The sequence below is a fragment of the Anomaloglossus baeobatrachus genome, chromosome 12 (genome assembly GCF_048569485.1).
Source record: "Anomaloglossus baeobatrachus isolate aAnoBae1 chromosome 12, aAnoBae1.hap1, whole genome shotgun sequence".
Lineage (NCBI taxonomy): Eukaryota > Metazoa > Chordata > Amphibia > Anura > Aromobatidae > Anomaloglossus > Anomaloglossus baeobatrachus.
The window spans coordinates 61,865,463-61,879,300 of NC_134364.1; the positions used below are offsets into that span (position 1 = coordinate 61,865,463).

Sequence of the window (13,838 nt, forward strand, 5' to 3'; positions counted from 1 at the left end):
CTACAGATAATGGCAAGCTGGGTAAACATTTTTTGGAAGCAGAATCCGCTTTCCATTCCTTTAACCACAAGGCTCTGCGCAAAACCACAGAGTTGGCGGACGCCATTGAGGTACGGCTCGTAGAGTCCAGAACAGCGTTGATAGCGTAAGTCGCAAACGCAGACATTTGCGAGGTCAAGGACGCCACGTGCGGCACTGATGGACGTATGACAGAGTCCACCTGCGCCAGACCAGCTGAAATAGCTTGGAGTGCCCACACGGCTGCGAATGCTGGAGCAAACAACGCGCCGATAGCTTCATAGACAGATTTCAACCAAAGGTCCATCTGTCTGTCGTTGGCATCTTTAAGTGAAGCCCCATCCTCCACTGCAACTATGGATCTAGCTGCAAGCCTGGATATTGGAGGGTCCACTTTTGGACACTGGGTCCAGCGTTTGACCACGTCAGGGGGAAAAGGATAACGTGTATCCTTAAGGCGTTTAGAAAAACGCTTGTCCGGATAAGCATGGTGTTTCTGGACTGATTCTCTGAAGTCAGCGTGGTCCAGAAAAGTACTCAGTTTACGCTTGGGATACCTGAAATGGAACTTCTCCTGCTGTGCAGCTGCCTCTTCTGCTGAAGGGGCTGGGGGAGAAATATCCAACAGTCTATTGATGGCCGCTATAAGGTCATTTACCATGGCGTCACCATCAGGAGTATCCAGATTGAGAGCGGTCTCAGGATTAGACTCCTGACCACCCTCCTCTGTCTCATCATGCAGAGACTCGTCTCGCTGAGACCCTGACCAGCGTGATGACGTGGAGGGTCTCTCCCAGCGAGCTCGCTTAGGCTGCCTGGGACTGTCATCCGAGTCAGAGCCTTCAGCCTGGGATGCCTGGGACCCCCTAGAAGCACGGATTAGCTCCAACTGAGGGGGACCGGGGAACATTGACACAGCAGTGTCCATGGTCTGAGTAACTGGCCTGGCCTGCAAGGTCTCTAGGATTTTTGTCATAGTCACAGACATCTTGTCAGCAAAAACTGCAAACTCTGTCCCCGTCACCGGAACAGGGTTCACCGGTGACTCTGCCTGGGCCACTACCACCATAGACTCCGGCTGACGAAGTGGCACAGGGACCGAACATTGCACACAATGGGGGTCATTGGAACCTGCCGGTAGATCAGCCCCACAAGCGGCACAAGCAGCGGATACAGCCTGTGTCTTGGCACCCCTGCGTTTTGCGGATGACATGTTGTTGTCTCCTCAGAGCAATATAGGGTATACAGCCAAGAAGCGACCTTACAGTGCAATATATATATATATATATATGGTACAGAGAAAAAGTACACCAATATAACACTGTGGCACTAGTGGGGCCAGCACTAATGTGCTGCTTACCGCCCGCTTAACGCGGGTGTGTGGTCGCCCGAATCCCTTGTCTGGGTCTCCCAGAGCCTGTGTCCGTTCCCCAGCCAGACTGCATGCAGGAATGGCTGCCGGCGTCCTGTGGAGAGGGGCGGGCCCTGGGTGTGTTCAGACGAAAAGCGGGAAACTTGCGTCCCACTGTGCCCAGTGAGAGGGCTGGAGTATGTAAATAAGACTCCAGCCCTCGGCGCTGACTATAGAACAGCGTCTCTCCCTTTCCCTGATTGACAGGGTGGGGGCGGGAACGAAGCGGAGCTAGGCCGCAAAAGCCGGGGACTAGATTTATAAGCGCCGCCGTCCGGTCGGCGCGAAGTCCCCGGCGCACCACAAGTCTCAGCCGCGCCGCCGCTCCAGGGGCGGCCGGCGCGGCGGTCCCCAACACATAAAGTCCCTCAGAGAAGCTGCAGTGACTGTAACCCCCGCGCGCAGCGCTACTGTCCCCGGCGCACTAGCACACCCAGCAAGTCTGGAGTGTGCGCGGCCTGTCCATACGGGGACACAGAGTACCTGAATGTTGCAGGGCCTTGTCACTGAACGGTACCCAGCTCCGTATCCAGCAGGTTCTAAGGGTCTGTGGATGGAGCCCGGCCTCAGGGCTTGGGGGCCGGTAAGATCCCACTTCCTCAGAGCCCCTCAGGGGGATGGGGAAGGAAAGCAGCATGTGGGCTCCAGCCTCCGTACCCGCAATGGGTACCTCAACCTTAACAAACACCGCCAATAGGAATGGGGTGAGAAGGGAGCATGCTGGGGGCCCTAGTATGGGCCCTCTTTTCTTCCATCCGATATAGTCAGCAGCTACTGCTGACTAAACAGTGGAGCTATGCGTGGATGTCTGACCTCCTTCGCACAAAGCAGAAAACTGGTGAGCCAGTGATCCCACTGGGGGTGTATAGCCAGAAGGGGAGGGGCCTTACACTTTTTAGTGTAATGCTTTGTGTGGCCTCCGGAGGCAGTAGCTATACACCCAATCGTCTGGGTCTCCCAATGGAGCGCCGAAGAAAAAATAAATAAATTAAAAAAAAAAAAAAAAAAAAAGGACCCTCTTTTGGACTCAATCATGTAAAAAAAGAGAATTTTGTTTACTTACCGTAAATTTTTTTTCTTATAGTTCCGTATTGGGAGATCCAGACCATGGGTGTATAGCTTCTGCCTCCGGAGGACACACAAAGTACTACACTCAAAAGTGTAGCTCCTCCCTCTGAGCTTATACACCCCCTGGAGAACCAGATCTAGCCAGTTTAGTGCAAAAGCTGAAGGAGAATAGCCACCCACAAGTAAAAACAGAGCAAGAACCGGAACAACCGGAGACTCTGTCCATAACAGCCGGTGATAACACGCGGAACAAGAAAGTGCCAACAGGCAACAGGAAGGGTGCTGGGTCTCCCAATATGGAACTATAAGAAAAAGAATTTACGGTAAGTAAACAAAAATTCTCTTTTTCTTTATCGTTCCTTTGGGAGACCCAGACCATGGGACGTCTCAAAGCAGTCCATGGGTGGGAATAAACAGAAAAACTAAGAAGTAGGCAGAACCTAACTTCACAAATGGGCGACAGCCGCCTGAAGGATGCGTCTGCCCAAGCTCGCATCTGCCGAAGCATGAGCATGCACTTGGTAGTGCTTTGAAAAGGTATGCAGGCTAGTCCAAGTAGCAGCCTGACAGACTTGTTGAGCCGTAGCCTGGTGCCTGAAAGCCCAAGAGGCACCGACAGCTATGGTCGAGTGTGCCTTGATCCCCGGCGGGGGAGGCACCTGAGAACACTGGTAGGCGTCCGAAATGGTCGACCTAATCCAACGGGCTAAGGTCGGCTTAGAAGCAGAGAGGCCCTTGCGCCGACTTGTGGTTAGCACAAAAAGAGAAGTGCACCGCCTAAGAGCAGCGGTGCGAGACACATAGATCCGGAGAGCACGCACCAGATCCAGAGTATGCAACGCTTTTTCAAAGCGACGAACAGGAGCCGGACAAAAGGAAGGTAGGGTAATGTCCTGGTTAAGGTGGAAAGGAGAGAACACCTTAGGAAGAAAGTCCGGAGTCGGACGGAGAACCACCTTGTCTTGAGGAAAAACCAAAAAAGGTGACTCCGAAGAGAGCGCAGCCAAATCGGAGACTCTCCTGAGGGAAGTTATGGCCACTAGAAAGACCACTTTCTGTGAAGGACAAAACAACGAAACCTCCCTAAGAGGCTCAAAGGGGGGTTTCTGCAAAGCCGTGAGGACCAGATTAAGGTCCCAGGGATCCAAAGGCCGCCGGTAAGGCGGAATGATGTGAGATGCGCCCTGCATGAAGGTGCGCACCTGAGCCAGCCGGGCGATACGCCGCTGGAACAACACTGACAGAGCAGAGACCTGTCCCTTGAGGGAATTGAGAATTGAGGGATAGTCCTAGCTGCAGACCGGACTGTAGAAAGGACAGGAGGGTCGGCAAGGAAAAAGGCCAAGGAGCATGGCCGGAAGAGCGACACCAGGACAGGAAAATTCTCCAGGTCCTGTGATAAATTTTGGCCGAGGAAGACTTCCGAGCCCGAGTCATAGTGGAGATGACTTCAGGAGGAATGCCAGAAGTCGTCAAGATCCAGGACTCAAGAGCCACGCCGTCAATCTGAGAGCCGCAGAATTCTGGCGGAAAAACGGACCTTGTGAGAGAAGGTCTGGGCGGTCCGGGAGATGCCACGGCACCTCTACGGACAGATGGAGCAGGTCTGGGTACCAAGCTCGCCTGGGCCAGTCTGGAGCAATGAGGAAGACCCGACGGCCCTCCATTCTGATCTTGCGCAGGACTCTGGGCAAGAGAGCTAGAGGGGGAAACACGTAAGACAGACGTAACTGGGACCAATCTTGAACCAGCGCGTCCGCTGCAAAGGCCTGAGGATCGTGGGAGCGAGCCACGCAAACCGGAACCTTGTTGTTGTGCCGGGATGCCATTAGATCCACTTCCGGAGTGCCCCACTCGCGGCAGATTGACCGAAACACTGCCGGATGCAGAGCCCACTCGCCGCTGTCCACGGTTTGACGGCTGAGATAATCTGCCTCCCAGTTTTCTACGCCTGGGATGTGGACTGTGGATATGGTGGACTTGGAGTCCTCCGTCCACTGAAGGATGCGTTGAACCTCCAACATTGCCAGGCGGCTGCGTGTCCCGCCCTGGTGATTGATGTAGGCAACCGCTGTCGCGTTGTCTGACTGGACTCGAATGTGCTTGCCCGCCAACAGGTGGTGAAAGGCTAAGAGCTAGAAGCACAGCTCTGATTTCCAGCACATTGATCGAGAGGGCTGATTCGGACGGAGTCCAAGTGCCCTGCGCTCTGTGGTGGAGATATACTGCTCCCCAGCCAGATAGACTGGCATCCGTGGTGAGGATCACCCAGGACGGGGCCAGGAAGAAGCGTCCCTGAGACAGAGAGAGGGGCCGAAGCCACCACTGAAGGGAGCCCCTGGTCTGTGGCGACAGAGCCACTAACCTGTGCAAGGAGGAAGTCCGCTTGTCCCAACAGCGGAGAATGTCCAGCTGCAGAGGACGCATCCCTAGGTACGTGAGTTTTTGGGTCGGGGTCAGAGTGGACTTGGGCAGATTGACAAGCCACCCGAATTGAACTAGAGTGGCGAGAGTGAGCGAGACACTCCGCTGACAGTCTGCACTGGCTGAAGGCTTGACTAGAAGTTCGTCCAGGTAAGGGATCACTGCCAACCCCTGGAGGTGCAGAACCGCAACCACTGCTGCCATGACCTTGGTGAATACTCAAGGGGCCGTGGCTAACCCGAAGGGGAGAGCCACGAATTGGAAGTGTTCCTCTCCGATTGCAAAATGTAGCCAACGCTGGTGTGAAACTGCAATTGGCACATGCAGATAGGCATCTCTGATGTCGATGGATGCTAGGAAATCTCCTTGGGTCATTGAGGCAATGACTGATCGCAGAGACTCCATGCGAAAATGCCGCACCTGAACATGCTTGTTGAGAAGCTTGAGATCCAGGATGGGCCGAAAGGAACTGACCTTTTTGGGGACTAGGAAGAGATTTGAGTAGAAACCTCTGAACCGTTCTCGGGCGGAAACCGGTACAATTACTCCGTTGGCCTGCAAGGATGCCACGGCCTGAGAGAAGGCGGCGGCCTTGGAGAAGGGGGGAGTTGACAGAAAAAATCTGTTTGGTGGGCTGGAAGAGAATTCTATCCTGTAGCCGTGGGAGATGATATCCCTTACCCACTGATCGGAGATGTGTTGAAACCACACGTCGCCAAAGTGGGAGAGCCTGCCACTGACCAAGGACGTTGCTGGCGCGGCCAGATAGTCAAGAGGAGGCTGCCTTGGTGGCAGCAGCTCCTGCGGTCTTCTGAGGACGCGGCTTCGTGCGCCAGTTGGGCTTTTGGTCCTTGGCTGAGTTAGTGGACGAGGCCGAGGGCTTAGAGGATGACCAGTTGGAGGAACGAAAGGAACGAAACCTCGACTGGTTCCTGCCCTGGACAGGTTTCCTGGTTTTAGTCTGTGGCAAGGAAGTACTCTTCCCGCCAGTAGCTTCCTTAATAATCTCATCCAGTTGTTCACCGAACAGCCTGGACCCAGCAAATGGGAGTCCAGCAAGGTACTTCTTTGAAGAAGCGTCTGCCTTCCACTGTCGAAGCCACAAGATCCTGCGGATAGCGAGGGAATTAGCCGAAGCCACCGCAGTGCGGTGAGAAGCCTCCAGCATGGCAGACATGGCATAGGATGAAAAAGCTGAAGCTTGGGAAGTTAAGGTAACCAGTTCAGGCATAGAGTCCCTGGTGAGGGAATGCATCTCCTCCAGAGAAGCAGAGATGGCTTTGAGAGCCCACACTGCTGCAAAAGATGGGGAGAACGAGGCCCCTGCCGCCTCATATACAGATTTGGCCAGAAGGTCAACCTGGCGGTCAGTGGAATCCTTAAGTGAGGTGCCATCAGCCACAGATACAACTGTCCGGGCTGAGAGTCTAGACACCGGAGGGTCTACCTTTGGTGAATGAGCCCACTCCTTGACCACCTCTGGTGGAAAAGGAAAACGGTCATCAGAACCACGCTTTGGGAAGCGTTTGTCAGGACAGGCCCTAGGCTTGGTCACAGTGGCCTGAAAACTGGAGTGGTTAAAGAACACACTCCTTGTCCTCTTAGGCAAGGTAAACTGGTGCTTTTCTGCCAGAGAGGGTTGCTCCTCTGGTACTGGCGGATTGAGGTCCAGTACAGAATTAATGAACGCAATCAAATCACTAACATCTGCGTCACCCTCGGTCAGATCAATGGGGCACATAGAGGTAGCATCCGAGCCCCCCGTAAAGGCATCCTCCTCGTCCTGCGAGTCAGCTCGTGAATCAGAGCCGTGGGACGAGGAAGGAGAGGGGCCCCTACGTCTCCTTTTAGGAGGACGGGGTCTGGGACCAGATGAAGAATCCTCTGCGAGCTCTGCTGAGCGAGCCGTAGCAGCAGGGGCACCCTGTGAAGGGGGCTGATGCATGCTCAGCAGAGTCCGGGACAGCTGTCCCATGGAGTCAGCAAAGGACTGGTAGATAGACTTAGAGAAGGATTCTACCCAAGCCGGGGGTTCAGCCACCGGAGCCGGAGCAGCCGGAGGGACCACTGGGGAGACTCCAGGCTGAGGCACCACCATGTTAGAGCAGGCATCACAATGTGGATATGTGCTCGGTTCAGGCAGTACGAGCTTACATGCAGTGCATATTGAGTACAGCCTTGCTCCTAGTGTGAGACATGCTGCTGAAGTGGGGGCTCTGAGCCAGAATGACCCTTAGAGAGATTGTATAAGTAGGTCCACAACCGGAGGTTGTGGCTTACCAGATCCCACAGGCCGGACCCCCAGAGAGATGCTGCAGCCAGCGCCGATCGCTGTGAAAACTCTGAGAAAATGGCGCCGGAGCGAGGAGAGGGGGCGGGGCCTACTCTAAGAGCGGGATCCGGGGGGGCCAAGGAGATATACAGGGGAGGGAATATTACCTCAGAGAGGAGTGTCCCTCCCCTGTACTGAACGGCCGCTGGGCGAAGCCGCACTGTCCCTCTGCATGACTGACATGCAGGGGCAGTGAAAACGAAACTAGGCCTCAGGCGAAGCCGGGGCCTAAATTTAACAATGCGGCCGGCGCGCAGGCACCCTCGGCGCGGTTCTCAGGTGAAAACCAGAGAACCGGCCGGAAATGTCACCAAAGTCACACAGCACACTCTCCCCAACAATAAAGTACAAGGGACCCCCCTACAATAACGTCTCAGATACTTAGCTTGTGAGACGCAGGGCCAGGTCCCTGAGGGATGAGTGCTCCGTCCGGCAGGATCCTGAAAGGGCTGCGGATGGAGACCGGTCTCCTGCAAGGCAGTGAGAACCGTGCTGGCTCCCACTTCAAGCCAGAGCCCGAGGGACGGTGAAGGAGCGCGGCATGTAAGGCTCCAGCCCTGAAATCAACCTTAACAACACCGCCGACACAGTGGGGTGAGAAGGGACATGCCGGGAGTCCAGGCTTGGACCCGCTTTTCTTCAAACTTTCCAAAAATCAAATGAGAATGCATGTGTGGATGTGTGCCTCCTGAACACAAAGCATTGAACTGGCTATATTTGGTTATCCAGGGGGTGTATATGCTCAGAGGGAGGAGCTACACTTTTTAGTGTAGTACTTTGTGTGTCCTCCGGAGGCAGAAGCTATACACCCATGGTCTGGGTCTCCCATAGGAACGATGAAGAAAGACTGGGAGATAGACCTGGTTAAGGATTCTACCCAAGCCGGGGGTTCAGCCACAGGAGCCGGAGCAGCCTAAAGAGACCCCTGGGGGTGCGATTCCAGGCTGAGGCATCGTCAGGTTAGAGCAGGCATCACAATGTGGATAGGTGCTCGGTTCCGGCAGTAGGAGCTTACATGCAGTGCATACTGAAAACAGCTTTGGAGCCTTGCTTCTCGTGTGAGACATGCTGCTGGAGTGGGGGCTCTGCCAGAATGACCCCCAGAGAGTATATACAGAGGTCCACAACCAGAGGTTGTGGCTTACCAGACCGCTGGAGCGGTGTTGTGTGCCCTCCAGATCCCGAAGCCCGGATCCCCAAGCACCTCAGTAGGGATGCTGCAGACCAGTGCAGATCGCAGGGAAAACGTTGAGAAAATGGCCGCCGGAGCGAAGAGAGGGGGCGGGACTCACTCTGGGAGCGGGATCTGGAGGGCCATAGAGACTTATAGGGGAGGAGACATGTACTCTATGAGGAGTGTCTCTCCCCTATGCAGAACGGCCGCTGGGCGGAGCCGCGCTGTCCCTCTGCATGAATGACATGCGAGGGCAGTGAAACCGAAACTAGGCCTCCGGCGAAGCCGGGGCCTAAATTTGAGCGGTGCGGCCGGCGCGCAGGCACCATCGGCGCGGTTCTCAGGCGACAGCCAGAGAACCCGCTGGAAATGTCACAAAATACACTCAGCACACTCTCCCACAACAATAAAGTACAGGGACCCCCAATATATAAACGTCTCAGGTACTTAGCTTGCTGAGATGCAGGGTTCCAAGTCCCTGGGGATGAGTGCTCCGGTCCAGCAGGATCCTGAAGGGATGCGGATGGAGACCGGTCTCCTGCCAAGCATGGAGAACCGTGCTGGCTCCCACTTCAAGCCAGAGCCCAGGAGGGATGGTGAAGGAGCACGGCATGTAAGGCTCCAGCCTTGGAATCAACCTTACCAGCACCGCCGACACAGTGGGGTGAGAAGGGACATGCCGGGGGTCCAGCTTGGACCCGCTTTTCTTCAAACTCTTTCCAAAAATCAGATGAGAATGCATGTGTGGATGTATGCCTCCTGACACAAAGCGATAAACTGGCTAGATCTGGTTCTCCAGGGGGTGTATAAGCTCAGAGGGAGGAGCTACACTTTTTAGTGTAGTACTTTGTGTCCTCCGGAGGCAGAAGCTATACACCCATGGTCTGGGTCTCCCAAAAGGAACGATAAAGAAAGAACCCATTATATGTTTGATATTTACATCAATAACGTTTGCAGCATTTACAGCAAACTATAGCCAAAATTCAATATACCTGGTTAATTTTAGGGTAAAGCTGGATTCTGCAGCCTGCTTTTCAATCGTCTCTGCAGAATGGACGTTCAGGGTCAGGGGGACTTTCAGCTGTGCAGATTTAAGAGCCAAATGTACGGCAGTGAGGGTCTTAAACCTGTCAGTAGGGTTGCGAGAAAACTCCACAAAGGCACTAAATTAAAAAAAAAAAAAAGTATAAAATTATATCCCATCACACTGCACCTAAGTCTGAATAAAAAAAAAAATGCACCCCATCACACTAGGTTTTATTAGGGAACCACAAATACAGAAGTGATGACACTATTCTATCACTTACTACAGATAGGACTTACCGAGATCCATCAAATAATATAGCCTTTACTTGACCGCACTGTCGGAAGAGCGACTGGATCTGCTTGTGGTAGAGAAATCCATAGGGAGGGACGTTCTTCAGCTGCTCAAAGAAATAAAAGACAAATTAAATCAATTCCGGCACTATATGGTATTTGTTCATTGGGTCTTAGTTATTACAAACAATATGTATAGTGTAATACTATACAGGGAGCTATTTCTGAGCCCAAACTTCGTGGAGTCCCCGGGATCAGGCTCCCAGAGACCAGCCAGTTCTCCCCTGCCCTATGGCTAACACTAAGAATTTACACATTTGTCCCAAAAGTCTGAAAATGAAATAATCCATTGAATTAACTTCTGATTCTCAAAGGACTACGCAGCAGCGGTACAGCTGCAGATCAGGGCCCAACGGTGGTCTTGTAAGCCAAAATAAAACCATTATAAATATATAAGAAGCTGTTCGATTGGTTCACGAAACACATAACAGACGTTATGAATTCGCTCTAAAACGGAACCATCCTAAGCGGGGACAGGTCCGCTCTCCTAGAAAATATGATGTGAATAGCCATCGGAGAATATAAAAACACATACAGACTATCAATCTAGTGGAATCTTTGAAAAAGTGTGGAGACCTGTTCTGCAAAACCACAGCCCCCACGCCGGTGGATCTGGCAAATCTATAAGTCACGGACTTACATGTGCGCGTTATGTATCCACAATAGTGTCATCCCCCGCCCCCCCTTCCAATAACATGGCCATGCAAAGCTTGCTCTAATTACTGGCTATCTGTGTTGGCTTCCACTCATCCTGAGATACTTACCCATACTGTAGTTTTAGGGTCCTTGCCACCAAGATCTCGAATGCCAATTTCTTCATCTGGCTGCCCGAAAGTAAAATAATTGGGATAAAATGCTCCAGCCATTATAACCTGAAAAATAGAAGGGGACAACCTGAGGGTGCAACAGTGCCAACTACAGACCAATCCACAGGATCACACAGGGGCTTCAGTACAAACTCCAAACTGCAGATCTTGTGCCTTATAGTAACACCAGTACGGGATTATATGAGGCTGATGGTTCGGGCCCTGAGACCTGTGGCTAAACGAGGACTGCCAGTAGTCTTATGGACTGGAAAATGCAGTCAATTATCAGATTTAAAACTATGGCTGCTACCCCCTGGAGCTCCAGAGAGGACAGAAGACACAAGTCTCTGCAGTTAACAGAAAAAAAGAAGCAACCCGGGATGAAGTAACCCGGGACAGGATATGACGTCTGACCACCCATCCCTTTTTGGAGTAGCTGCGTACCTGTAGAATAAACCGCTGCTTGTGCATGTACTCGGGGTCCGCATGTGGCCGATGTGTGATATGCATGTTCAGGTGGGCAACGCGTTTTTTAAGCTCATCATATAAAGCAGCCACCTAAGGAAAAAAAAAAAAAAAAAAAATTAAATAACAAGCAATATCCATCCCATTTGCAAAGCAATAAAAACAGGGCAAACAATTATGTAGTGGCCGTTGAAGTAATATACTTGCCTCTCGGATTCTTTTAATCTGTAAGTAATTTGACTTGCCCCACTCCAGCTCGTCCTAGAAGATAAAAATGATCATCAGATAAGTTTTCACCATGCCTTTTGTAATATGTTTTCTAGTTTTGGAGGCTTAACTAAAGTTTGGTTATACACAAGTGATCGTGGCCGACAATCATCTGTGCCAACTTCCCCATATACACAAAAGATTCCTGCAAGGCAGGGCTGTGGAGTCTGTGTTCATTTTGGTGGAATCAGAGTCTGTATAAAATGGACCGACTCCTAAAATATATAATAAATTGGGGACAGTAGGGCAATGAAGAATGTGCTGAATATTTTTTCATAGGAATTTGGGAAAGTTATGAATGTCCTATAAATGGCTGTTTTATTTCTAATCTAAGGCTACATTCACACACAGCGTTTTTGCTGCTTTTTTTGAGGATACGTTTTTCAGCTGCAAAAGCAGATCAGCTTTTTAAAATACCGCATCACCTGAAAAGGTTTTTGAGTCCATAATGTTTTCAATAGCAAAAGGAGATTAGAAGCCACAAACTGACTGCTCATTCTTTGTGAGGATCCACTTTTGAGCCTATTATTGCTGCCAGAACCCCTAAAATTGATTCCATCTTGACGAGACGTGCTGGGAAAGGGACAGTTGTCGATCAAGCCACTCGGTGAGGCAGCACTTATTTAACCCCTTAAGGACGAAGCCAGTTTTGTACTTAATGCCCAGGCCATTTTTTGTAATTTTGACCAGTGTCCCTTTATAAGGCTATAACTCTGGAACGCTTCAATGGATCCCGGTGATTCTAAGGCTATGTGCCCACGGGGAAAGTGTCCTGCGGATATATCCGCACGACATTCCGCAGGTGCTCCCAGGAAACAGCACCACAACTTTTGTCTGTTTCCATGCTGCGGAATGTCGTGCGGATATGCTGCGGGCATTCTGCATTGAGGATACAGTACCATGGCTTCGGCACTGCATCCTCAATGCAGAACAAGTGCTGCCGTGATCGGGGAAGTTTATACTTACCTCCATCATGCAGCACCTCGCTTTCCGGCGGCCGGGTCACTGTCAGGCAGCGTCTGGTTTCACTGTGCTGGAGGTGGGCGGGCCTGAACAAGCTCCGGCTGTCACATGACCGGAGCTCGTGCAGGCTCCGCCCACCTCTTCCTCCCTGTACCTGGCTGGATCCACCGCGCTGCTGCCGCTACACCGGACGGAGAAAGTGACTCGGGTCTCTATCAAGGCAGGTAAGTATATGGGACCCTGCGGAGAAATCCGCTACAATAATTGACATGCTGCAGATTTTTCCGCAAGGAAATCCGAACGATTTCCGCTGCGGAAAAATCCGCAGCGTGGGCACAGCATTTCCCAAATGCCATAGAAATGGCTGGGGAGTAGCTGTGCTGCAGATTTTCGGAAAATCCGCGGCTTTTCCGCGAGAAATCCGCGGCAAAATCCGCGCATTTTCCGCAGCGTGGGCAGATAGCCTTACTGTTTTTTCGTGACATATTGGGCTTCATGTTACAGGTAAATTTAGGATGATTTTTTTTATTTTATTTGTGAAAAAATGTGAAATTTGACAAAAAAAAAAAAAAAATGTAAGGTTTTGCAATTTTTAATTTTTATGCCCATAAACCAGAGAGTTAGGTCACAAAGAAGGGAATTTTGTTACTTACCGTAAATTCCTTTTCTTCTAGCTCCTATTGGGAGACCCAGACGATTGGGTGTATAGCACTGCCTCCGGAGGCCACACAAAGCAATTACACTAAAAAGTGTAAGGCCCCTCCCCTTCTGGCTATACACCCCCAGTGGGATCACTGGCTCACCAGTTTTAGTGCAAAAGCAAGAAGGAGGAAAGCCAATAACTGGTTTAAACAAATTCACTCCGAAGTAACGTCGGAGAACTGAAAACCATTCAACATGAACAACATGTGTACCCGAAAAACAACCAAAAATCCCGAAGGACAACAGGGCGGGTGCTGGGTCTCCCAATAGGAGCTAGAAGAAAAGGAATTTACGGTAAGTAACAAAATTCCCTTCTTCTTCGGCGCTCCATTGGGAGACCCAGACGATTGGGACGTCCAAAAGCTGTCCCTGGGTGGGTAAAGAAATACCTCATGTTAGAGCTGCAAAGACAGCCCTCCCCTACGGGGAGGCAACTGCCGCCTGCAGCACTCTTCTACCTAGGCTGGCGTCCGCCGAAGCATAGGTATGCACCTGATAATGTTTGGTGAAAGTGTGCAGACTCGACCAGGTAGCTGCCTGGCACACCTGTTGAGCCGTAGCCTGGTGTCGTAATGCCCAGGACGCACCCACGGCTCTGGTAGAATGGGCCTTCAGCCCTGATGGAACCGGAAGCCCAGCAGAACGGTAGGCTTCAAGAATTGGTTCTTTGATCCATCGAGCCAGGGTGGCTTTGGAAGCCTGCGACCCTTTGCGCTTACCAGCGACAAGGACAAAGAGTGCATCCGAGCGGCGCAGGGGCGCCGTGCGGGAAATGTAGATTCTGAGTGCTCTCACCAGATCCAACAAATGTAAATCCTTTTCATACCGATG

General features: G+C 51.7%; 1 protein-coding gene across 2 annotated transcripts in view; it reads right to left on the minus strand.

The window, feature by feature from the left end:
• The window catches only part of TDRD9 (tudor domain containing 9), a 502,525-nt gene that overhangs the window by 154,006 nt on the left and 334,681 nt on the right, over window positions 1-13,838 (minus strand). For both annotated transcript variants that reach the window (XM_075330093.1, XM_075330094.1), the window contains 5 exons: window positions 11,283-11,336; window positions 11,055-11,168; window positions 10,569-10,676; window positions 9,751-9,851; window positions 9,420-9,590 (listed from right to left, as the gene is read on the minus strand). In XM_075330093.1, the coding sequence (XP_075186208.1) occupies window positions 9,420-9,590; window positions 9,751-9,851; window positions 10,569-10,676; window positions 11,055-11,168; window positions 11,283-11,336 (548 nt within the window). The remainder of the gene's footprint in view (window positions 1-9,419; window positions 9,591-9,750; window positions 9,852-10,568; window positions 10,677-11,054; window positions 11,169-11,282; window positions 11,337-13,838) is intronic.